Below are 23817 nucleotides of genomic sequence, written 5' to 3' on the forward strand. Positions count from 1 at the left end.
TCTTGCAGACAACTGAGGCCTTTATTTTTGAAAATAATTCTGTAGCTTCACCTTTCTCCCGTGAACTGAGGTTAGGAAGGAAACCAGAACATACCCATTGCCTTGCGGAACGGCCACCTGGACCCAATCTGGGCAGCTGGGCAGACTGGACTGTGGGGGGGTGAGGTGGGGGGAGTGTTGGCAGGGCAGGAGGCTGACCCAGGTGGACACCTCACCTCTCTCCCACTGAGCCCGAAGGGAGCCCTCCCAGAACAATGGGACCAGGTGCAGAGACAGGGAGATGTGGCCAGGTGGCCCCTGGGTCACCGCCCGTGTGCACACGCACAAAGACACGCACATCAAGGCGTCCCCCTCCTCAAAACCTCTCCTCCTGCTCTTGGAAGCCAGCTGAGAGGCTGAGCTTGTCCTTCCCTATATTTACCCTCTTTGAATCTCAAACTTCTGGGCTGCGAAGGATGAGACGAGGTCAGGAAAAATGTGGAAAAACATGGAAAGTAAACCCTGATGACCACCAGGCCCACAACACTTCTGAAATTCGGTCTGACTCGCTGCGGTCACACGCAGCTTCTCAGGAACACTGCCTTCCAGCCCCTAATCAGGGAAAGCTCTGGTGTGGGGGGGAGCTCAGGCCCAGGCTGAGGAAAGGCAAGGGGCCTGGTGGCCACGAATTAAAATGGCCAACCTCTCTGTGTCCGCCCCAAAAGGAGACTTGCAGTTTGCACTCCAACCTGCTCAGGCATCTCCTGGACCACACAGTGGTCTCCTCAGCCCAGCCCTCCTAGTGTCCTTCAGAAAGGAGTCCTGATCTGACACCGCCCCCCAGCCTGTGAGAATGGAGAAGAACCCTCACTTTCTCATCTGTGCACTCGAATGCCACTGCAGGAATTAAAAAAAGAAAGAAAGAAAAAAAAATCAATGGACCCATGGGGGCACACGGTTCTGCTTCTGTGGCCCACCCATGCCAAGGCAAGGGAGGTGGTGGGGGGGAGTACAGGCAGCTAGTTCCAGCTGGGGTCGTATCCCGTCCAGGTCTGCGGGGGTGCCAGGTGGACCCTCCGGCCACGGAACAGGAAGCTGACAATGCCCCGGTAGCCGGCCCTGGGCACCCCGGACTTGAGGTCGTCCATGACGCCCAGGGCCTTGGCGAAGGCCTTGAAGCTGTCCCTGCTGGTGTACTGCACGCGCACCTCGCCCAGCTCCTGGCGCTCGCTGGCCCGCACCGCCTCCACCTGCAGTTGCGGGGCCCCGTAGACCCGGGCCAGGAAGTCCCGGTCGTAGGCGTCCCGCTGCAGGTAGGACAGGTCCAGCTGCGTGAAGGGCACGAAGTGCTGGTTCAGCTTGATGAACTTGAGGTGCTGGTCGAAAAACTGCCCGTGGCTGACGCCCCGGCGGCCGAAGGTCATGGTCCTGGACACCTCGGGCCGCAGGCAGGCACGGCCCTGGCGCTGCTCTGGCCGCCGCATCCAGTCGTCCCAGAAGGCCTTGGGCCACTTGGGCTCCAGCTCGGCCCAGAGCTCGGCCAGCAGCAGCCAGCCCAGGCCCGGGAAGAAGTCGGTGCGGTAGAGCAGCTCGGGCCGGCCCGCGTCCACCATCTGCTCCTTACCGTTGTCGTTCCAGGCCGACACGCACCAGAGCGAGGGGTCGGCGCGCAGCAGCGGGTAGGTGGCCTGGAAGTACTCGAAGAAGTCGGGGGCCACCTCCAGGTCGTCCTCCACCACCACGGCCGCGCGGAAGCGGCGCGCATGGAAGACCTGGCCCAGCGCCCAGCGGTAGTGGCGCGCGATCTTGTAGTAGCCCTGGAACTTGCGGTGGTCGGGCGGCACGGGGATGGCGCTGAGGTCGGGCTGGCGCAGGTGCGTGATGGCGCCGCCGTAGGAGGCGATGACGCGCGCCGTCTCCTCGTGCCCGCAGTCCTGGCTGACGATGATGGGGAAGCGCTCAGCCGACGGCCGGTAGTGCAGCAGCTTGTCCAGGCAGCGGCGCACCGTGCTGCGGTCGCAGGCGATGACCAGGATGGGCAGCACGGCGGGCGGCGCCGTCTCAGGGGCGGCCGGCAGCGCAGGGCTGGGCGCCGGGCGCCGCTGCTGGCCCCAGCGCACGTGCTGCTCGTGGATCTGCCGCAGGAGGCTCCGCTGCTGCTCCAGCTCCAGCTCAGCCTCCTGGGTCAGTCGGATCAGCTCCTCGGCCAGGCCGGCCGGGTCGCCGTCCAGCGAGCCCCTGGCGGGCAGCGGGCCGGGCGGGGGGCGCGTCCAGAAGAACAGCAACAGGAGGGCGTTCCAGGCCACGAAGAGGACGGCGCCCCACAGCACCAGGCCTGCCGACTGCTTCTTCAGCATCCTGCCCCCGCCGGGGGACGCACGCCACGGGGCCCAGCCACCTGCACTGCTCAGGACGCCGCCGCCTCCAAGCTGGCTTCAGGGAGCAGCCTGCACCTGGGTGGGGAGAAGAGAGCAGAGGAGTCATCTCACTTCCCTCCAAGGAAAACCGGGGGTAGGGAGGGAGTCTAGGCAAGACTGAAGCACCCGGGGTCCCTTGGGAGTGCCATGGCTTGCCCTGCATGTGGCAACCTGGATTTGATCCCTGGCACCAGCAAGGGTCTTAGAGTCTGGTCAGGAGTATGCCCCTAACACCAATTAATTGGGTGTGGCCCCAAACCCCAATTAATTAAACTACAAGTGGCATGGAGGGGGCTGCCAGGACGCTGGCCAACTTCCTTAAGTGTAAACTGGTCATATGCCTGTGGGTTACAGGCCCCCCTAAACAAAAACCCACCCTCAAGGCCAGGATAGTCCTTGGTATTAGGATATAGACGGGCAACAGACTTGTAAGCCCAGGGACAAACAGAATAAAACAGTTTAGAGTCTTTTAGACGGAGACACGTGGGCAAAAGAAGAAGAGGAAGCGGAAACCTCTTTGCTGGTTAAGGGTTCCTGCCAAGTGGCTGTGTGACACCCCCAGCCGGGAAGCTGATGCACTCACTCGCTGTCCTAATGTTGCTGTCAACTTAAATCCTGCTCCTGTATTTGGAGCCAGGGTGCAGCACCCATATGGAGCCATATGAATGGTCTGACCAGGTGACCCAAAAGCTTGGACAGTCCATGTGTCTGTCTAACACTCTGTGACCAATATCCGCTGGACAAAGTGCAGAAGTGCCCATCTGGTCAGCTTTAGACATACGTCTTTTAAGAAGAGCCCATGACGGGGATCAGAGCAATAGGACAGTGGGAAAGGCTCTTGCCTTGCATGCAGCTGACCGGGTTTGATCCCTGGCATCACAGAGCATCCCTGCAGTCCTACCAGGAGTGATTCCTGAGTGCGGAGCCAGGAGTGAGCCCTGAGCACCACCGGGTGTGACCCAAAAACTAAAAATAAGAAAGAAGGGACAGAAGTGATAGGACAACAGGTGACTGCCCTACTAGGATTCATTCCCGAGTGCAGAGCCAGGAGTCAGGCCTGAACATCACTGGGTGTGGCCTCAAAACAACAAAGCCAGTTAAGTAGCAGGACCCAGAGATGGGTCAAAGAGCTGGATCACAGAGACCCTGCATGTGTGAGCCCCAGGTCTGAACCCTGGCACCACAGCCGCCCCGACCCCTGCCTCCACCAAGAACCACTGGATACAGCCAAAGGAATAAAACCAAAACATTAAACTAGTGTAGCTGAAAGAAAACATGCGTCAGTTCCTCCATAACTTGGGTTTATTCAGAAAGGCTTGTAAGGACAATTCAAACTCATATGAAATATAAATAGAAGATTTCGTGGCTAAAAACACCAGACGCTGAATCAAACAACAAATGACAGATTGAGAAGAATGTCGGCAACACACTGAACAGAGTCCATACCCTCAGAGACTTAAAAACAAAGAAGAAAAAGACCAAACATTCTTTTTATTTTTTTGCTTTTTGGGTCACACCCAGTGATGCTCAGGGGTTTACTCCTGGCAGTGCTTGGGAGACCATATGGGATGCCGGAGACTGAAGCTGGGTCAGCCGCTTACAAGACAAACACCTTACTTGCTGTAACTATTGCTCTGGCCCAAGACCAAGCATTCTTGTTGAAAAGTCCTGGACAACACAATGCCCAATGCCCAGCAACCCCCATGACCCTGAAAGCACCCCCAGCAGTGATCCCTGAGTGCTGAGCCAGGATCCCTGAAGCTGAACCCTGAGCATCACTGTGTGTGACCCAAAAACTAAAAAATTAATTAAGTGGTCCTTAAGGCATATGAAAAGTTATTGAACCTTATGCATGAAAAAACGCAAGTGAATGGCTGGAGTGACAGTACAGCAGGAAGGGCACTTGCCTTGCATGTGGTCAGCCCGGGTTTGACCCTGGCACTCCATATGGTCCTCAGAGGAGTCCCTGAACATGGCAGATTATGGCCCAAAAAACAAAATCAAAGATTTCTCACTCATCAGATGGGCAGGCATTCAAAAACTTACCATGCTCTTGACACTATGTATACAGGAATTTTTGCTTCACTTGAAGTCACAAAGGTTTTTCTTTCCCTGTTAGACTGCGGTTTGAGATTTCATGTGAGGTAATTTTTGTGAGGAATGGAACTAATGGCCTTTTATAGAGCAGGCCAAAAGTTATCCTACAACCTAGCCAGTCCAAGCAAGTCCACTTCTTCATATACATATATACCAGGGCTAGCGAGGGCGTATCACATGCAGAAGCCGGGGCTCGATCCCCAGCACTGCTTGCTGCCCTTAGCAATGCTGGGAACCCCGTGCTGGACAAAGCGAAACAGCACTGCCACAAAAGGCCCAGGCCCTTCCCCCATCCCACTATATATTCCCAAGAATAATGAAAGCTTATGTATTTATACCACTTCCCTTCAGACTTGTGAAATGCTAGAAATGCTCTAAAGTCCTAGCAACAGGAGAATAAAGGAAAAAATGCAGTTTAGTGGGAGAATAAAATATACTAAGGCACACACACAAAAAAAATGCTGGGGCCAGAGAGATAGTATAGAAGGGAAGGCATCCAAGGTCGGAGTGATAGCACAGCGGGTAGGGCGTTTGCCTTTGGGTTCGGTCCCTGGCATCCGAGATGGTTCCCTGAGCACTGCCAGGAGTATTTCCTGAGTGCAGAGCCAGGGTAACCCTTGAACATTGCCAGGCATGACCCTAAAAGAAAAAAGAAAAGGAAAGAAAGAAAGAAAGAAGGGAAGGAAGGAAGGAAGGAAGGAAGGAAGGAAGGAAGGAAGGAAGGAAGGAAGGAAGGAAGGAAGGAAGGAAGGGAGGGAGGGAGGGAGGGAGGGAGGGAGAGAGGGAGGGAGGGAGGGAGGGAGGGAGGGAGGGAGGAAGAGAAGGAAAAGAAGGAAAGAAGGAAGGAAGGAAGAGAAGGAAAAGAAGGAAGGAAGGAAGGAAGGAAGGAAGGAAGGAAGGAAGGAAGGAAGGAAGGAAGGAAGGAAGGAAGGAAGGAAGGAAGGAAGGAAGGAAGGAAGGAAAAAGGAAAGCAAGCAAGCAAGCCTTGCATGCAGCTGACTTGGGTTCAATCCCTGTTGCCTCACAAGGTCCCCTGAGCCTGCTAGGAGTAATCCCTGAGCACAGAGCCAGGAGTGAACCCTGAGCACTGCTAGGTGACCCACATACAAGAAGGAAGAAAGGAGGGATAAAAGCAAGGGAGGGAGGGGAGAAGGGAGAGGAGGAGAGGCCTGAGTTGGTCTCAGGTCGAGAGGGGCAGACCTGCCTCTGGCTGACCATCAAGCTCTCAGAGGGCAGGCAAAACCCAAAGGTCCTACATCCATCCTCCTGACTCTAAAGAATTGGGAAAGACATTACTGGACCCCAGGAATTAGCACTCGCTGGCCCACACCCACGACCCTAAGCCTCAACGACCCCTACCAGACCCACCATTCTAAGCCTGGCATATTTCGGTCCATCTGGATACAAAGGGAAGGGCCCACAAGAACCCCTGCCTCGGTCCAGCAGGGCCATAGCCCTTGTCCTCTCGCTGAGCTCACCACGGACCCACACCGTGTGCTCGGAGAGTCCCGTTCTCAGGCCCCCCACTCCTGCACAGGTACACCCCAGCACTGGCTACCACTGCCGATTCTCCACACACCTGCAGGGTGTGCTCCCGCAGGTCCACCAGGCACCGTGTGCACAGCGCCCGCCACACGTTCCATAGTTGGCTGTGTCTGAGGGACAGCCACCCAGAGAGCCAGCACTGGCCAGCCAAGGCCGCAAAGACCCCCAAAAAGTGATGATTTGTCTCTTCTCTGGTTTTGGAGGGCTGGGAGTGGGGGGTTGTGGTCGTCACACCCAGCAGTGTTCAGGCCTCACTCCTGGCAGGGTTCGGGGGACCCTACAGGATGTCGCGTTCACGCCACGTCAGCTATGTGCAAGGCAGTGCCCTCCCCGCTGTATTCCCTGTCCAGAAACCCACGTCCTGAGTCTGCCCCCAGAGAAGGCTTGGCCCCGGGAACCAGGGCACACCAGATGGCCGCCAGCCCTGTGCAGCATCACCTCCAGTATTTTCACATTCCTGGTGCGATTTTCTCACCTCAAAGATGGGAACCCGTAATCAAATGCCTCATCTGGCTGCTGTGAGGGGGGAGATCATGGAAACAGGCTGAGAACAGTGTGTGGCATGTGACAGCACCAGACATGGAGCCACCCCCAGGCTGTCGTGGCTGGACCCTAGTGACCTTCGTCTAGGCCGTGAACCCCCGAGCCAGCCTCAGGACCCTGGCCAGGTCCTCTGGGTCCTGCGGGGTGCTGCTTCTGACCCTGCCGAGCTCCCAGGGCACGTCTGTCCCGACCCCTTCCCTGGGGAGTCCGAAGGAAGGGTGGCTGCCTTGTCTGCACAGCATCACTTCTTGCCCCAAACCTGCCAAGTTCTCTTCTCTCGCACTCCCCCGAGCAGAGTCGCAGAGCAGGTCCGAGGGACGTGGGAAACACTGGATCCGGGTGGATGCCGCAGATCCCGACACCCAAAGCACAGGAAGACACAAGTTTCCTCCATCGGTTGGCAGGAAAACCAAACCAAATCGCACTGGTGAAATCTGACCTGATTCAAACCTATTTATAGGCCTTATTTATCACACTCCGAACGCCTGTTCGTACATCTTGCTACAGAAATAAACACGCCGGGTTCTGGGGTAGCTTTCTTACCTTACACTACAGGGCAATGCCCCAGTCTAACTTCTGCAAAAATCCCCAAAGCTGGAAACACCTTCGGCCCTCAACAGTTTCAGAATAATGAAAATGGAAAAGATAAGACACACGCTCACTGCTCTCATATGACTTCCAGCCCTCGACCTCCCCAACCTCGCCTTTTCTCCTTATGAAGAGATGGGTTTGGAGGCTGGTGTAGTAGCACAGCAGGCAAGGCACTTGTTTGCATGTGGCCAATGCGGTTCGATCCCTGGAACCCCATAGGGGCCGCCAAGCTCCACCAGGAGTGATCCCTGAGCACCACCAGATGTGGCCCATTTAAAAAAAAAAAACAACAAAGAAAAAGTTTTTCATGTGCCTATTGGCCATCTGCCTGTCTTCATCTGAGAAGAGTCTGTTCATTTCCTCTCCCTGTTTTTGTGATAGAGGTTGTTGATTTTTTTTTTCCTTCTCTGGTGAAGGAAGTTGACAAATGAGAAGGGAAGGAGCAAGGGAGCAGGGGTCAAGCGCCCCGGCCTACCAGTACCATGGTGGAGCTCTGCATCCAAACCAACAGCACCGAAATCACAAGGTCTAAACTACACCCACCAAACTATAACGTGCCAGTCGAGGTAGCAGGAGGGGCATTGGGGGTGGGTGGGTGGGAGGAACGTTGGGGACACTGATGCAGGGCAGCTGACACTGGTGGTGAGACTGATGCTAGAACACTGTGTGTCTAAGAGTGAACTATTGATAACTTTGTAAATCACAGCCCTTTAATTAAATAAATGGGGGTTGGAGTCAGACTGTACAAGAAGACAGGGTGCTTGTCTTGTGTGTGGCTAACCCAGATTTGATCCCCAACACAACATCCCCCTGCCCTGCCAGGAGTGATCCCTGAGTACAGAGCCAGGAGTCTGCCCTAAACACCACTGGGTATGGCAAACAAAACAAAACAAAACAAAAAACTACTTTAATCTAAACTCTTAAGGCAGCTGCTTATGACTCGCTGTGTCCCCTTACCCCAGGGCCACCTTCCCAGAGACAATGAGCATTCCTGTCAGTATTCACCTGATTACAACAGTCACCTGCTCTCAGGGGTGACCTAAGGCACCACAGAGGTGGCCACAGACCATGGAATACAGGTCCAACTTCTCCGCAGGAACCCCCGGGGCCTGCACGACGAACCAACTCCAGCGTACTTTCCAGGCGTGAAGCACACGGCACATGATGCGTTAGTCTCAGCAGGGGACGCATTTCCCCAGTCAGGCTACTCGCACACTCGTATGTCTGTGCTCTGGCCAGTCTCTGGCCCAAGCCCACCCTCACATCAAGCCCATTCCAGCGGGTCCTCTGTGACATGCCAGGTAGAGCCAGGCCCACCTGTCCACCAGGCATCTTATCTTTCCTGTCCACACTGTAAGAGAATCTGGGGCGGCAGATTCTGAGGCTCCTCAGGAGAAAAGGCTCCATGACCCCTGAGCCCAACAGTGATTGGTGCAGGTGTAAAGTCCCAGAGGCTGGAAAGAGGACTGCTATACGATTCACTCAGCCAGAAATTTTCTTTTTCGTTTTTGTTTAGGGGCCACACCCCCTGGCACTCAGGGGACCATGTGGCACCAGAAAGGAAACTCAGGTTGCTAAGACATGCAAAGCAAATACTCCACACCACTGACCCCACCGCTGGTCACAGGAATTTCTTGACGGGGAGGGGAGGCACACACCCAGCGATGCTTGGGAATGATTACTGGCAGTACTCAGGGTGCCATGTAAGTGCTGGAGATCGAACTAAGGTGGGCCGTGTGCAAGGTAAGAGCCCTTCCCTCTGGGCAAGCCCCCAAATTTCTTCTTTTTGAACTGTAATGCCAGAGAATGTGTCCTGTAACTTGTAAGGTTAGTTCCTGCAAGGTGACAAGGCTGCTTCCACCTGAGAAAGCCCACCTCCAGATGTTGCTGCTGGAACCCCGTGACCAAGGTCAGCCGGTCCAGGCCACACGGACAGAGCACTGACAGGTACCGCAGCTCACAGCCCCAGCTCCAGTCCTAGCAGACAGCCAGAACGAAGCGCCAAGTCCGGGAAGAACCCCTCCAGGAGGATCCCTACCTCAACTGGGTCTCACTGCAGCTTCACAAAAGACCAGCACAGCAGGGAGGGTGCTTGCCTTACATGCCGCTGACCCAGGTTGGATCCCCGACACTGCACGGGGTCCCCTGAAACCACAGGAGTGATTCCTGAGCACAAAGCCAGGGGAAGCCCTGAGACCTGGCAATTGTGGCCCCAAAATGAAAAAACAAAACAAAACAAAAACTCAGACAGCTGGTAGGAATCAAACAACTCTGAGGGTGTGAACCATCACTCGGTTTGGAGATAATTTGTTAACGCAGCAGAAAGAACCTGGAACACTCAGTAAGAGAGAAGTAGCCTTAACAAGCCTTGACAGGACTAGCCCAGCGGGAGGACGCTTGTCTTGCAATGTAGCTGACCTGAGCTCGCTCCCCAGCACAGCAGAAGGGCCCCTGAACCCCGTCAGGAGTGATCTCTGAGCAGAGAGCCAAGAGGAAGCCCCTGAGCCCTGCTGGGTGATGCCCAAAACCCAAAAACAAGAAAACCCCAAAACAGGAACTAGACAACTCTGAGGTTGTAAGCCACTTGATGTGGGGGCGATCTGTTAATGCAGCAGGAAGAACCTGACAACCTCAGTAAGAGACCATCTAAGCAGCCTTAACAAACACTGGCAGGGCCAGAGCAGTAGCACAGCCAGGAGGGTGTTTGTTTTGCACGTGGCTGACCGGGATTCGATCCCTGGCACCCCTTATGGTCCCTCTGAACACAGCTATGAACGATCCTTGAGCCAGAAGCAAACCCGGAGTACTGTCGGGTGTGGCCCAAAAAACAAAACAAAAAACCCACACACACTGGCAGTTACTTTTCCTGTCCTGTGCTCAGCAATTTGGAGGCTGTGCTTTCACCCAGACCCACTTCCTCATTAGCTATCTACTGCTGAGTAAGGAAACGCTTCCTGGCTTAAAGCACGGGAAACCTTTACCCCTCACTGCTGCTACTGGTCTGGAATTTGAACAGGGCGGGAGGATCTGACAGCAACACTAAGACCTGGGCCAGCTCCTCTAAAGGCTTCTCGTCCACATGGCTTTGTAAAGGTGCCTGCCGGAGCGGGGACTGCTGGCTCCAACCCTCCCTGTGACCTTTTTGTTTGTCTTGGGGGTCACATCCAGCTGTGCTCAGGGATCACTCCTGGCTGGGCTCCGGGGACCATATGGCGTGATGGGGATCAAACTCAGGTCTTAGCCATGTGCCAGACAAGTGCCCTCTCCACTGTCCTATCACTCCAAACCCCTCCAGTCAAGATCTTCTCATGGCCTGGGGATTTCTTGGAGCCACACTGGCCAGGACCCAAGGTGAGAGTCCCAAGAGAGTGAGCAAGCCCAGTGAAGAGACTCACGGTCCAGCCTGGATCACGTCTGCTGAGTTCTGCGCAGTTCTTGGAGGGCCAGAGGTCCCTAAGCACACTGAAGGGCAGAGAGCCACCGTCCCCAGTGTTTGGTGGGAAACGGACAAGATTCAGCTGTATTTATGCGGGATTTGTGGATGTGGCCTTTGGGAGAAGAAGACAGTACGCCACACCTTCCCTTCTTTTTCATTTTGTTTTGGGGGCCACACCTGGAAGTACCCTGGTCTTATTCCTGACTCTGCACTCGGGATCACTCTGATGGGCTCGGGGGACCATATGGGGTGCATCACATGTGGGTCAGCCACACACAAGGCAAGTACCCTACACTCTGGACCTTAAGTTTTATTTTCAGTTTCTGGGCCATACCCAGTGGATCACTTCTGGCCGTACAAGGGGGTCGGGTGTTAGTGGGGTAGATTAGGTCTTGCCCATGCAATCCTCTGTACTATCTCTTTGGCTCCTCATTCCCTTTATAAAAATCCATAACCCTGCCTTTTAAATTTGTTTTTGGGCCACACCCAGGAGTGCTCAGGTATTACTCCTATCTCAATACTCAGGAACTACTCCTGGTGTACTGGGGGGCCACAGGGGATGCAGAGGATTCAACCGGGGTCAGAAAGCTGTTTGCAAGGCAATGCCCCACCTCACCCTGTTTTTAATGACATTAGCCTGCAAGGCACAGACTCACACTGGTTTTGATTTGGAGAGTTCACACAATTCTTTCCACAGGACACAGCTGTTACACGCCAGAGTACAAAGTCATCTGTACACTGGTGGGAAGTGAGGAGTGAATCTTCTTAACATGCAAAAACCCTCAGCCCAAACCCAGGGCACCCAGGCCCAGGGGGTGGGGCAGGCTCCAGTCATGGTTATGGGTCTGAATTTCTTCACAGGAAGGGCTGCTGGAGCTGCGTGATCTCTTCTTAAGTCTGATTTCCTGGCATTCTCAGCTAGTCCCCACTCTGATTTTTTTTTTTTTAAGTTTCTTAGATTGCAAGAGAACAGCAGACAATCAGCTTCCCCTGGTGAGCACTCACAGAAAAGTCTTACAGTTTTTAAGTCTTAGATTTTTTTAAATTACAGGGAGTTAGGGGTGGGGGGGGTGGCTATTGACAGACCTCCTTTTCTTATCTTTTTTTTTTTTTTTGGTTTTTGGGTCACACCCGGCAATGCACAGGGGTTACTCCTGGCTCTGCACTCAGGAGTTACCCCTGGCGGTGCCCAGGGGACCATATGGGATGCTGGGAATCGAACCCGGGTCGGCCGCATGCAAGGCAAACGCCCTACCCGCTGTGCTATTGCTCCAGCCCCCCTCCTTTTCTATCTTAATCTCACTAGCATGTTTCAAACTTGGGTCTGAAAATCCAGAAGGACGGGGCCAGAACGACAGTGGAGCAGGTGGGGTGCTTGCCTTGCGCATGGCAGACCCAAGTCTGATTCCTGGCACCCCACATTGCCCCTGGAACGCACCAGGAATGATTACAAAGCCCAGATCCAGGAAGAAGCCCTGAGTACCGCCACGTGTGGCCCAAATATAAGCAACAGAAAGTTACTGTTGATGTTTTTTTTTTTTTAATCCAGAAGGACGGAACATACCACACATAATGGAGAACTAAGTGAATTATTTCCCATTCATTACTAGCCTGCTGGACTCCTGTATCATGTCCCAGGCTGTATAATTTCAGCAGGAGAGGAAGATCGGAAAGGAAGCCAGAGAAGACCAACTAAATAATTCACGGGCTTAGGGAATAAAACCTAGGGGGAAGGTATTCAGGTTATTCATCCTGGAAAAGGAAAAGGGACTGGGGAAGGATGCGGCTGGGGCAGGAAAAGAGCCTGAATGTCTGTGATTCTGGTAACTCAGCACCAGCACTGGCAACAGCCCTCTGCAGTCGCCCAACTACTTCCCTGACCCACTGGGGTCTCCATCTAAGCACAGGAAGTGGGTTGATCCGGTTCCCAGGACCCTGGTCTGTACCAGGTCCTCGAAGGGACTGAAATTAACCTGTCCCAAGGCCACAGGGAAGAAAGGGCAGAAACGGGGGCCCACCGGGATGGGCAGGGTCAGACTGCAGGATTCGGGCACCTAAAAAAACACCCACTTGCGAGGCACCACGCGCACAAACACAGCTGGACAACATCTCAGATGTTCGGACGCGAGGTTTAAGTCAACAGGCCACTGGGCAGGGTTAGCCCGTGCGCCGGCTGGCCGCGGGCCCCCGCCGGGTGGGGACACTGCCGAGCGGTCCCGTGCTCCCCCGCCCGCGGTCTGCAAGACGCGGACCCTGCCGGCGATGCCCACCCTCCCACGCCGCGGACCGCAGCGAACAGGTAGGGAAAGTTTCCTCGCCAATCTGCACGCAGACTCGTCCTGTACTTCTTGGGAAGGGTTAGAGCAGCCGCCCCTCCCAACCCCCTCCCGGCCCCACGCACGGGGCACCCTGCGGGGCCGAACCGGACCCCCGCCCGGCCCTCTGGGGCCACACAGTTTCCCCTTCCCGGCCCCGGGGCAGCTGCCCCCGGCGGGCCTCGCGCCCTCCCGCGCCCAGCCCCGCCGCCGAAGGGCGCCCGCGTCCTAGGTCCCTACTCACCGCGTCCAACCAACTTCCCGACACCGAATTCGGCCCGAGAGAAACTGCCCGGCGGCCCGCGACCGCCGGACCCCGAGCGCGTTCCGGGACCGGCTGCCAGGCGGCAACGTGGCCCTTCCCCGGGGAGCGCGGGGGCGTGGCCGGCGGGGGAGGGGCGGGGCCGGCGGGAGGGGCGGGGCCGGCCGGCGCGGGGGCGGGGCCGGCGGGGAGGGGCATGGACAATCAGGGGCGGAACCGGGGGGCGGAGAATGACCAGGTCCGGGCGGGCCTGCCGGGACAGCCCGCCTTCTCCTGACCGCCTCCTTGCCCACTCAGCTGTCATTCGCTCCCGGGACCCGAAGTTTCCCAGGCCTCCCACTTCCCAAGGCACTGTGGATGCAGCAGCCCCCTGGCGCCCCCAGCACCCCCCACAGCCACGGTCCTCTGTACGGCCCCCCACACCCTTCTCAGCCTGCAACCCGGGCGAGAGCCGAAAGCGGGGGCGACGGAGGGGAGCTTTAGAGCCGGGCCGGGCCAGGCTGCCAGCACCACCGCCCTGGCGCATTCACCAAACCCAGGGCAAAGCAGCTGGGCACCCTGCAATGTTTTGCTCCGGGGCATGGGGGGAGGGGCTGTGACATGAGGTACTGGGCGTGAAACAGGACACAGGTACCCCAAGAGAAGCGGGGCGGGTGGGAAACATCTGCTGGCAATGGCAGGCGACAACCGACTGTTGTTTGATTTCTTTCTTCCTCTATTTTTTTGACTTGTTGCGGGGGGCGGGTGGGAATGAGAGCTGCGGGGGCCTAGATAAAGGGCCCTGTCACCTGACCCTCCCAGCCTAAAAAGTTAGGACTGAAATCATGGATTTTCACACCCTATTAGAAGGCAGGGGGATGGACTTTCCGAGGTAAGCGAGGTTGGCCCTACCCGTGACCAGGGTCTCTACCGGCCCAAGAGCCTCCCTCTGTGCCAGGGAACCGAGCAGAGGGCACCGCGTGGGGGGGTCGGTAACTTCACGCCCTGACTCATTTCTACAGGAAGCCCGGAATGAGACAACGGTTTAGGGAAATGCTAAGCAGGCCAGTAGGCCCCAAGGCCTGGGGCTTGGGGTGAGGCGATAAAAACAAAGTTGCACAGAGGCCTCCCCAAGCCAGAGCCCAGCTCTGAGTGCCCCATCGGCTTGTGGCAAGAGCAGTCTGCGCAGAAGGCCTGGGCCCCCCGAGAGCTCAGGGGAAGCCTATTCACCCAGGCAATCCTGCAGGCCAAGGTGGTGGCCACTCCCACCCTTTGAGCCCTGGAGTAGCAGCAACTGGAAGTTGGGTCTCATGCTGAAGGAGCAGTGAGAACAGCTGACACAGTAGTGAGGCTGGACGCGTGTGCGTGTATATCCACTGAAGTGTACATACATGTGTGCAGTGTTTGTGTGTCCCAGTCTCAAGCTAACCTGACTGCACAGACTGGCAAGAAGCTTGAGGCCATGCTCAAAAAGAAAAAAAAAAGAAGTCGGAATAAGCCTTGAACAGTGCCCTGTATGTGGTCCAAAATTCAGAAAAAAAAAAAATTTTTTTTTCAAAACAAAACAGACCAAAGTATCAAGAACTACCTATATCAAGAACAAGGTGAACTGGACAGGCTAAAATGGGGAGAAAACCATTGGCTGGATTCAGACTCCCAATTCTAACTCTAACCCTTTTCCATCTGTAGCAGTTCCATGGGGAAAAGAACCTGAAGTCACACCCCATCACTACAATCCAAGCCTAACAGAGCAATCAAAGAAGAACTGTCCAGGGCAGAGTGAGGACAGCAGACACAGCAGGGAGGCTCTTGGTAGGGGGCAGAGAGGTAGTACAGCAGGCAGGGCATTTGCCTTTCACGCAGCTGGCCCAGACTCGATCCCCTACACCCCAAGGGTCCCTGCACAGAGCCAGCCAGGAATCAGTGCTGAGCACCACTGGATGTAGCTCCCTGCCCCTGTGAGAGCAGAATTAAATAAATCAAGGGCCTGGCTAGAGAACTGAGATAAACGGAATTCTTGAATGGAAGCAAGTACCAAACTTTGTTCTGAGAGGCAAGAAGAAACCCAGGTGAGGTGTCAAACTAATGTGAAGAAGAAAAGGTGTAAGGTTCTAGCTTGTAGATTCCAGGAGAAAGTTTGATGGAAGACAGCAGGGAAAAGCCAGCAGTCCAGGGCTAGCATCTGGAGATGGAATAAGGACTGGATTCAATGACTATGGAAGGAACAGGAAGTTCTGATGATGACATGATAAAAGAGAAGGGGCAAAACTCTATCCTGTCTGCCCTATCTTCCTCAGAGGACTGCAGGGAGAGAAGAGAAAGTGAACATTATTCTAGGAAATGATTCTCCCTGAAGCCAGGGCCAAGACACACTGGAACTTTGTCAGACGTTGAAAAGAATTCAGGCTCTGAACATATATGTAAGCCAGATACTGGCTCAAAACCATCAGAAAACATAGCAGCAATGTTTTCAGAGTTATCTTCCCCTCTCCTCCTCCTCCAAATTTCCTGGCCTCTCAAAGCAACTCAGAGAGCATTAAGAGCAAAGAAAAGAGAACAGATGAAGGGGCCACAGGGGAAGGACAGCAGGCAGGGAACTTCCTTTGCATGTGGCCTATCCGGGTTTGATCCCTGGCAATCCATATCACCCTGAGCCCTGCAGGAATGCTCCCTGGGCAGTGTGGCCCCAAAACAAGAACACAACAAAAAAAGAGAACACGTAAAGATGTGAATCCTGGAAAGACCAGGAAAGAAGGGGCCGAGGGTGTGTGCCTTGTAGCCAAGAGGACCTGAGTTTGATCCCTGACACCACACAGCCCACCCCAACACCACAGGGGACATTTTCAAAGGTGTGTGTGGATCCCCACTCCCTCAGCAGACAGGAAGGAGTTAGCCCTAAGCATTGCCAGTTGTGGTCCAAAAAACAATCAAGAAAGAGGGATGCAAAGATGCCCCAGGAACACACCATTTTCTGAGGGAACACTAGAAATTCTAGGCCCAAAGCAGAAGTTGGCACAAGACGGGGGCCAGAGCAATAGTACAGCAAGTAGGGTGCCTACCGTGCATGAAGCTGACTCAGGTTTGATCCCTGGCAGCCCATATAGTGCCCTGGGCCTGCCTGGAGTAATTCCTTAGCGCAGTCGGGTAAGCCCTGAGCACTACCAGGTGTGGCCCCAAAACAAAACAAAAGTTGGGGCCGGAGCGATAGTACAGCAGGGAGGGTGTTTGCCTGGCACAAGGCCGACCTGGGTTTAATCCCCAGACATCCCACATGGTCCCCCTGATGTAGGCAGGCAGGTAAGGAAGCCCCCCACGTCCCCCAAGGCAATGGTAGGAAATTTCCTGGGAAGTAACAGCCCTGAAGTTGCGAAAGCCAACCTTGTAGAGAGCAGGAACAAAGGCCTGATAAGACCCCACCTGGCGCCAATCCGTAACAGACCGTAAGGAGGCTGGACCCCTAGAGAGATGACTTCAGCAGAGATAGAGAAAAAATTAAGGACTTGAAAGAGATTAACCAGAAACTTCAAAGCTATTCCTTTGATACAATACCTGATCAACCCCATCTTTGTCAGAAAACTCCTGACAAAGGCAACCCTAAGAATATGTATATAACCTGATCATTGTATGAGTGAAATGTAAGCACGAAAGTTTCTAAGTCTGTAACTGTCTCACAGTGATTCATTAAAAAATAAAAATAAATTAAAAATAACAAATTAGGGGCTGGAGCGATAGCACAGCGGGTAGGGTGTTTGCCTTGCACGCGGCCGACCCGGGTTCGATCCCTGGAATCCCATATGGTTCCCCAAACACCACCAGGAGTGGTTCCTGAGTGCAAAGCCAGGAGTAACCCCTGAGCATCGCTGGGTGTGACCCAAAAAGCAAAAAAAAAAAAACCCAAATTATAAGAAAACAAAAAATAAAATAAAATAAAAAGAATATGCATATAAAAGCATCAAGGCCATTCAGGCCTTCTCCATCTTTGAGGAAGCACACACTCTCCCTTGGGTGCGTCTCTCTCTCTCTCTCTCTCTCTCTCTCTCTCTCTCTCTCTCTCTCTCTCTCTCTCTCTCTCTCTCTCTCTCTCTCTCCTCCTCCTCCTCCTCCTCCTCCTCTTCAAAAACCTCCAAATAAAATCTGTTTTACTTTGCTGCTTGTCTACTCCTGAAATTCCTTTCTGTGAGGCGGGACAAGAATCCAGTAACCCTGGCTCCCGGTGGCAGAGGCGGATAGGAAAAAGTGACCGTCTTTCTCCTCCCCACTTCACATGAGCCACCCGTGGGGCCCACCAACACCACCCTGAGTACCGCCAGGAGTTATTCCTGAGAGCTGAGCCAGGAGTAGCCCCTAAGCATTGCCGGAATCTGATCCAAAAAGCCAAAAAACAAAAAAGGAAGAAAGAAAAGAAAAAAAAAAGTTGGCACAAGACTCTGGCTAGGGAAGGTGACATGTCCCCGAAAATCACCACCTTCTCAAGAAACCCAGAGTCAGAGAGACAGTACAGCAGGACTTGTCTTGCAGGTGGCTGACCTGGGTTCATCCTTAGTCCCCCGAGTCCCACCAAGAGTGACCCCTGAGCTAGGTGTGTCCCTGCCCAAGTAAAGTAGAAACTCAGCCTCAAAGGGGCTACCCCAAACTAGCGACTACACAAAAGCCAGAGACCCTACCCACGCCTGCCTCCCTAGCCTTCTGGCCACTGGGGGTCCAAGGACATGATTTTCAGTTTGCAAATAACCTTACTGTTACTACCCTTCCAGCCAACGTGAGACAGAGGTATTACACGGCAACTGAAAGAGAAAAGTGGTACTAGAAATTTCTTTTCCTTTTGGTTTTTGGGTCACCAGCAGTGCTCTCCAGACTCTTCATTCTGGGGTCCTGGTGGGACTTGTGGGATGCTGGGGATTGAGGAATGTCAGCCATGTGCAAGGCAAGTGCCATCCCTGGTGTCCTATCTCATTGGTCCCTAGAAGTCAAATTCCCAGGCCTCTCCAAGGTCACCATCGCCCGCTCTATCAAAATGTTCAACACCTCTCCAAGGACGTGTCTTGCCTGTAATGACAAATTAAAAATTGCAAATAAGAAACTGTATGTAATGAGAATTATGAAACTGTAATGAGAACTAAGAAGATGTAATGGGGACTGGGAAGCTGAAACTGACCCCTAGGCTAAGCAAGAGAAGGAAGGAAGAAGCTTTCTTTCTATGATCCCAATCAACTGAGCCCACAAGCCCACCAGATTTACGGTGGTGCACTGGGCCTGCCCATGAAGGCCACATCAAAGGGCAAGATTTTGCTAACACTTTCTTCTTTGGGCACCTAAAGGTCCTACCATGTGGGAAGGATGCATTGCTTGTTTTCCTTTTGCTTATTACCTCTGTATCCCCTACTCCACTAATAAGGATGTCTGTGATTGTAGCCCACTCTTAGAGAATAAAAGAGAAACCCTCTCAGCAAACGAGGCTCCAAGTTCTTTCTCTTTTGAGTTTCTAATAAATTCACTATCCTATTCTGAGCTGTCTCTGTTCATTCACAGCTTGTGCCAGCACAACACTGGCAACTGAATTACAAGGAGAGGAGATGAAGTGAGACAGGAACTCTGAACAGATCTGAGGGGAAGGGAACAGGGCCTGAAAAAAAAATAAATAAATCTAAGGGGCGAGGTCAGCAGCAGAGCTCATTGGTAGGAGAGAGAGAGAGAGAGGCTTGCAGGGACAGGGTCATGAATTCAACCTCCAGCACCACCAGGCTAAAACCATAGCACGGTGGGTAGGGCATCTGCCTTACACAAGGCTGTCCTGGGTTCAATCCCAGCATCCCATATGATACCCGGAACAACGCCAGGAATAATTCCTGAGTGCAGAGTCAGGAGTAACCCCTAAGCATTGCAGTGTGACCCAAAAACAAAACAAAAATTAAATTAAATTAAAAATTACTATGAGATGTCTGTAAACATACTGTCATCTTAAAGAGCAGGAGAGCGGGGCTAGAGAGATAGTACAATGGGCAGGGCACTGGCTTCCAGGCGACTGACCCAAGTTCGATCCCTCAACACCCCCTCAAGGTGCCCTAGGCCTGGCCAGCAGTGATCCCTGAGCTCAGAGCCCGGGAGTCAGCCCAGAGCATGGCCAGGTTGTGGCCCCAAAATAAATAAAAGGGTAGAGAGAAAAGTGGCGTGGAAGGAAGGCCACGTGCTCACTCCACAACAGCATCCTCTGTCCGGGCTGCTCTCTGGCTCCCCACCCCTCTCTCTGAGGCTCACTGGCCAGGCCACTCTGCTTTAAGAGGACCGAGGCAGACACCGCCCCAGGCGGTTTCACTCCGGGCGCCTGGAGGGGAGCAGGTGATGCCCTTCCCCACCCCGAGGGACCTGCCCCCCGCAGCCGAAACCTCCAGAACTCAACCTCAGCCATGCTCACGGCCCCCTCCACACGCTCAGGCCGAGCCTCACCCACGTGTGAATCTGCAGAAAACCCAGGTATGTGGGACTTGTGAGTGAAAACTCCAGGTTCAATGGAACCGGGAAGGGATGGCCTTCGCTCATGTCCCCATTTCCAGCAACTTGGCGGTCACCCCCACAAGCCACCTCTGGCTGGTGCCAGATCATCTCACCAACAGCCACGTTCCAGAGACGCATTGTCTTTCTCTCTTGGAAGAGAGCATCAAACAACACTGCCAGAGCCATGCCGCGTTGACCCCACACCAGGCTGTCCCATTCGGGGTGCCCTGGAGGGGGACGGGTGAGGCCCCTCTCCACCCCAAGGGTCCCAGCCCCAGCGGCCGAAAACCTCCAGAACTCAACCTCCACCATGCTCACAGCGGCTCTCCAGACGCTCAGGCCGAGCCTCACCCACGAGTAAGCCTATCCCTGGACATCTCCTACCTCACACCACTCGTGAGTGGCACAGCACATTTGATGGGGTTTAAGGTAGAAGGTAACCAATCTTAGAGGGAAATATATTCTTACGGATATTATGTATCTCTCTCTCTCTCTCTCTCTCTCTCTCTCTCTCTTTCTCTACCTATCTACCTATCTACCTATCTATCTATCTGCACAGAAGGTTTAACCCTTAACAACATATTAGTAATCTCTTATAGAAAAACTTAATGGCCCCTGGGTGAAATGCAACAATCTTCACACACTCTCCTCTAAGAAAACTTTTTCAGAACATTTTCAGTGGTTCATAACGAACAATACAAAATAAATTATTTAGGTTCTGTTTTGGGGCAAGAGTTGAGGTTCAGGACGGAAACATCCAAAGTATGGTGGTAGGAAGGTGTCATCGTGGTGAGATTGGTGTTCACATATTAAATGTAATCAAATACTGTGAACTACTTTATAAAAATAAAATTAAATCAAAATTTGAAAAAACAGAGGCAGGCGGCAGAGCCTGAGGCAACATGTAGCACCATGTCAGCACCCCCAGGACCCATGCGCCCCACCCATAACTATGAGATCCCAGGTGTTGGGCCGAGGATACAGGGGGAAATGCAGACCAGACGTCCCATGAAGGGCGGCCGATGCTTTGGCCAGTTCCCCAAATCCAATGAGAGCTTCTCCCTCCTAACTCAGGGCTTTACTCTACGCCATCATCTCAGAGTCCAACTAGAGTGATTCTGTTTCGATCTCAATAGGGCCACAGAATCTCTGCAAACCATTCCTCCTTCCTTCGCTCCTGGAACCACCAAGGAAGAATGTGGGACATGTATCACCGCAGGTTTCAGGCTGAAGGAAGAGGCAGGCTGAGTCTAGCTGACGGGCCCTGGGTTGGCAGACGGAGAATGTAAATCCTGACTGACATCTGCATTTAGGTCTCTGACATTTCTTAGGGGTGTCCTGATCTAAGGTCCCTCCAGGGAAGGACAGAGGCAGCCCAGGACTCAGGGACCTAGACCAGTGGACAGGCACCTGTCCATAGCCCAGTGACCAGAGCAACAGCACAGCGGGGAGGGTGCTTGCCTTGTGCACAGCTGACCTGGGTTCCATCCCCCGTGCTCCACAGGGTCCCCTGAGCGTCAAGCCAGGAATAAGAGCTTACACTGCTGGGTATGGCCCCAGAACAAAAGGAATAAAAGAAAACCACTGACCTATACCACCTTCTACCTCTCCAGGGCAACTCTCCTCCATCAGCTCCTCTGCTGGAGTAACCCGGGGGAGCCGCTCCAGCCCATTGACTCAGAACCCCACTGTATCGGGAGGGGCCCTACAGAACCTCCTTCCAAGGCTCCGTTCTCTCCGGCCTACTCTCACAACTGCCACTCGGGCACAGTCTGCACTGGGACAACAGGGAAGGGGCAGAGCTGCCGGTGTGGCCATCAGAGGGAGGGTGTCCCCAGAGACACTGGATGGACAGTGGCCATGCTGGCCCTCCTCCACTCTCGGGAGGAGCAGCAGGCTCTCCAGTGGGGAATGAGAGAAGACCGCATCTGGGGCCAGGACAGAGCTCAATGGGCGGGAGCATGTCTGAACGCACAGCCCCAATCATGAGTGACCTAGCACCACCCTGTCCACTCCAGCTCCACACGGCTCCCGGAGCACTGCGAGGGTAGCTCTGGGCACCCAGCACCCCCAGACAGAGCCCCAACTACCAGGAGTGACCCCTGAGGCCTGCTTGGTCACTTCTACAAGATCCCCACCCCCCCAAATATCATCTTACCTTTTTGCTTTGCTGTTCCCCTGGAAATCGTCACAACTCCCAGTCAGTACTTCGCTTCCAAAATTGAGAATCTGACATCAGACAGACCAAAACAAGGCGCAGCTCTCTCCTCCGGGTCCAAAATCCTGGGCTCGGGCAAACTCTGAAGGGGAGGAGTCTGGGGGGGAAGGGGTAAGTCCTCGCCCCTCCCCCCCACTACAGGCCTCAGCTTCTCTCCCAGGGGCGGTTACATGGCTTCACTCGGTAGACTCTTCAGCCCAGCTACTCCGGAGGGCAGGTCACAGAAACTATCCCATCTCTGCCTCAGGGAGAAGATGTCCCCTGTGAAGAAAGGTGCATCCGTCTTCTCGGGAGGCTGTGAGCAGAAGCTGGCCTTCGGAGAGGCATGGTCCGAGGGGCTGTCTCTGAGAACCTGTGGGCCACGGAGATACCACAACACTCACTAACCTCTGACACACCCAGTCTTTCTCTGAATCTCCCTACACTCATTCCTCCACTTGTTCCTGACCTGTCCCAGATCCCTCCTTAAACACCCCACTGGGGTACCACCCGGACCTGCTTCACCCTGAGCACAGACGCATCCACAGGCAAACACAGAGGGCTCGGGACCGAGATTATTCTCTCTGACAGCAGCCAACGAGGGTGTGCCAAGACTGTCTCCCGGAGACGCCTCCTCGTCCACCTCTCCTGAGCTCCCCAGTGTCCACGGCGTTTTGATCCTCCGGCTGGAAATGAAACCATCCAGGCCTTCCACATTCACGCTCTGCTCCTCCCCTCTGCTCTTCCCAAGCTCCCCACCCCGGGCTGCTTCTCAACTGTGTCAGGGACTGTGCAACTCCCTCCCCGGGCCATTCCTGAGAGTGCTCTCTCCTGAAGTGTGGCAGGCCAGCCACTCTGCCAGCAACAAGGCCCACAGCGTGCTTCAACGTCTTGGCTCAGTGGCAACACACACAGACACACAGGCACACACACAGGCACACACACGGACACACACGCACAGACATACACACAAGGCACACATGTAACACACAGATACGTAGGCACACAGACACACACGCACAGACACAGACACACACAAGACACACACACAACACACAGACACAGACACACAGACACACTTAGATGCACAGACAGACACACTCACAGACACAGACACACATACACACAAACACTCAGACGCACAGACACAGACACACTCACAGACACACACACACACACACACACACCCCTCTTCCTGTAGGGGCGTGGCATTTGACTACCCCCTCCCCCGCCCAGACTATAGCTCCTCCCACCCTTCTCCCAGGGGTGCCGGGTGCTCACGGAGCCTCTGCTGCCCTCCGCAGACTCGGACCCCCACCCCCATCCCACGCTCCCGCAGCCCGTGAGTCTCGGCCCTACTTGGTCCGATCGTTACCTGGGTCTGGCCAGGTCCGTCCCGGCGGCGCGCCGGGGCCCACCCCCACGTCGGAGTCGGGGCCCCGGGCCAGTCCCGGCGCCAGCCCAGGCCCCACCCCCCGCCCCGGCGCCCGCCCCCCTCCCGCTTCCTGCCCCTCCCGCGGCCGCTCACAGCCACTTCCGCCCCGCCGGAAGTGACGCCACGCCCCCCGCCCCCTCCTCGGCGTCCTCACGCCCCCCGCGCCCCGTCCTACCCGGAACCCGACCCGGCCACGGGCTAACAGGAACTGAGGTGGTTCTGCTGTCACTGTTGCCCAGGACTGAGGACGACGAAGTTCTGGGGCATAGACGCGGGGACCCCGGGACCGGGAAGGGCGGGGCCGACCGGGAGCCGGAGGCCGCGCGGGAAGCAGGGCGCATGCGTCACCCTGCGGTCTGTCGCGGGCCCGACCGGAGGGTGGGCGGGGCCGGAGGGTGGGCGGGGCCAGCGCGGGACCGCCTCGCCTCTCTTTAAAGCCCCAGTGTGACCTGGAATAGTAGCCTCGTGACCCCTGGTTCTTCTGCAAGAGGCCAGGCCTTTCCCCTCTTCGATGCTGTTTTCTGGTGAC

General features: G+C 54.8%; 1 protein-coding gene across 4 annotated transcripts; it reads right to left on the reverse strand.

Annotated features, from left to right (window-relative positions):
• Positions 1–23611, reverse strand: MGAT1 (alpha-1,3-mannosyl-glycoprotein 2-beta-N-acetylglucosaminyltransferase). Of its 4 annotated transcripts, none has more exons than XM_055126627.1 (3): positions 23464–23611; positions 21815–22226; positions 1–2432 (listed from the first exon to the last, which is right to left on the reverse strand). In XM_055126627.1, exon 3 carries the CDS (start codon positions 2334–2336, stop codon positions 999–1001), a length of 1338 nt encoding a protein of 445 aa, XP_054982602.1. In that variant the 5' UTR covers positions 2337–2432; positions 21815–22226; positions 23464–23611; the 3' UTR covers positions 1–998. The 4 variants fall into 4 exon arrangements, with proteins under 4 accessions (XP_054982602.1, XP_054982600.1, XP_054982601.1 ...); XM_055126625.1 differs by lacking the exon at positions 23464–23611 and adding an exon at positions 23229–23358; XM_055126626.1 differs by lacking the exon at positions 23464–23611 and adding an exon at positions 22370–22961.
• Positions 23612–23817: the final 206 nt, after the last annotated feature.

Source organism: Sorex araneus, chromosome 2 (genome assembly GCF_027595985.1).
Source record: "Sorex araneus isolate mSorAra2 chromosome 2, mSorAra2.pri, whole genome shotgun sequence".
NCBI lineage: Eukaryota > Metazoa > Chordata > Mammalia > Eulipotyphla > Soricidae > Sorex > Sorex araneus.

Excerpts from the sequence above, each read along its gene's own strand:
- MGAT1 (XM_055126627.1), bottom strand. The coding sequence starts at position 2,336 with ATGCTGAAGAAGCAGTCGGCAGGCCTGGTGCTGTGGGGCGCCGTCCTC.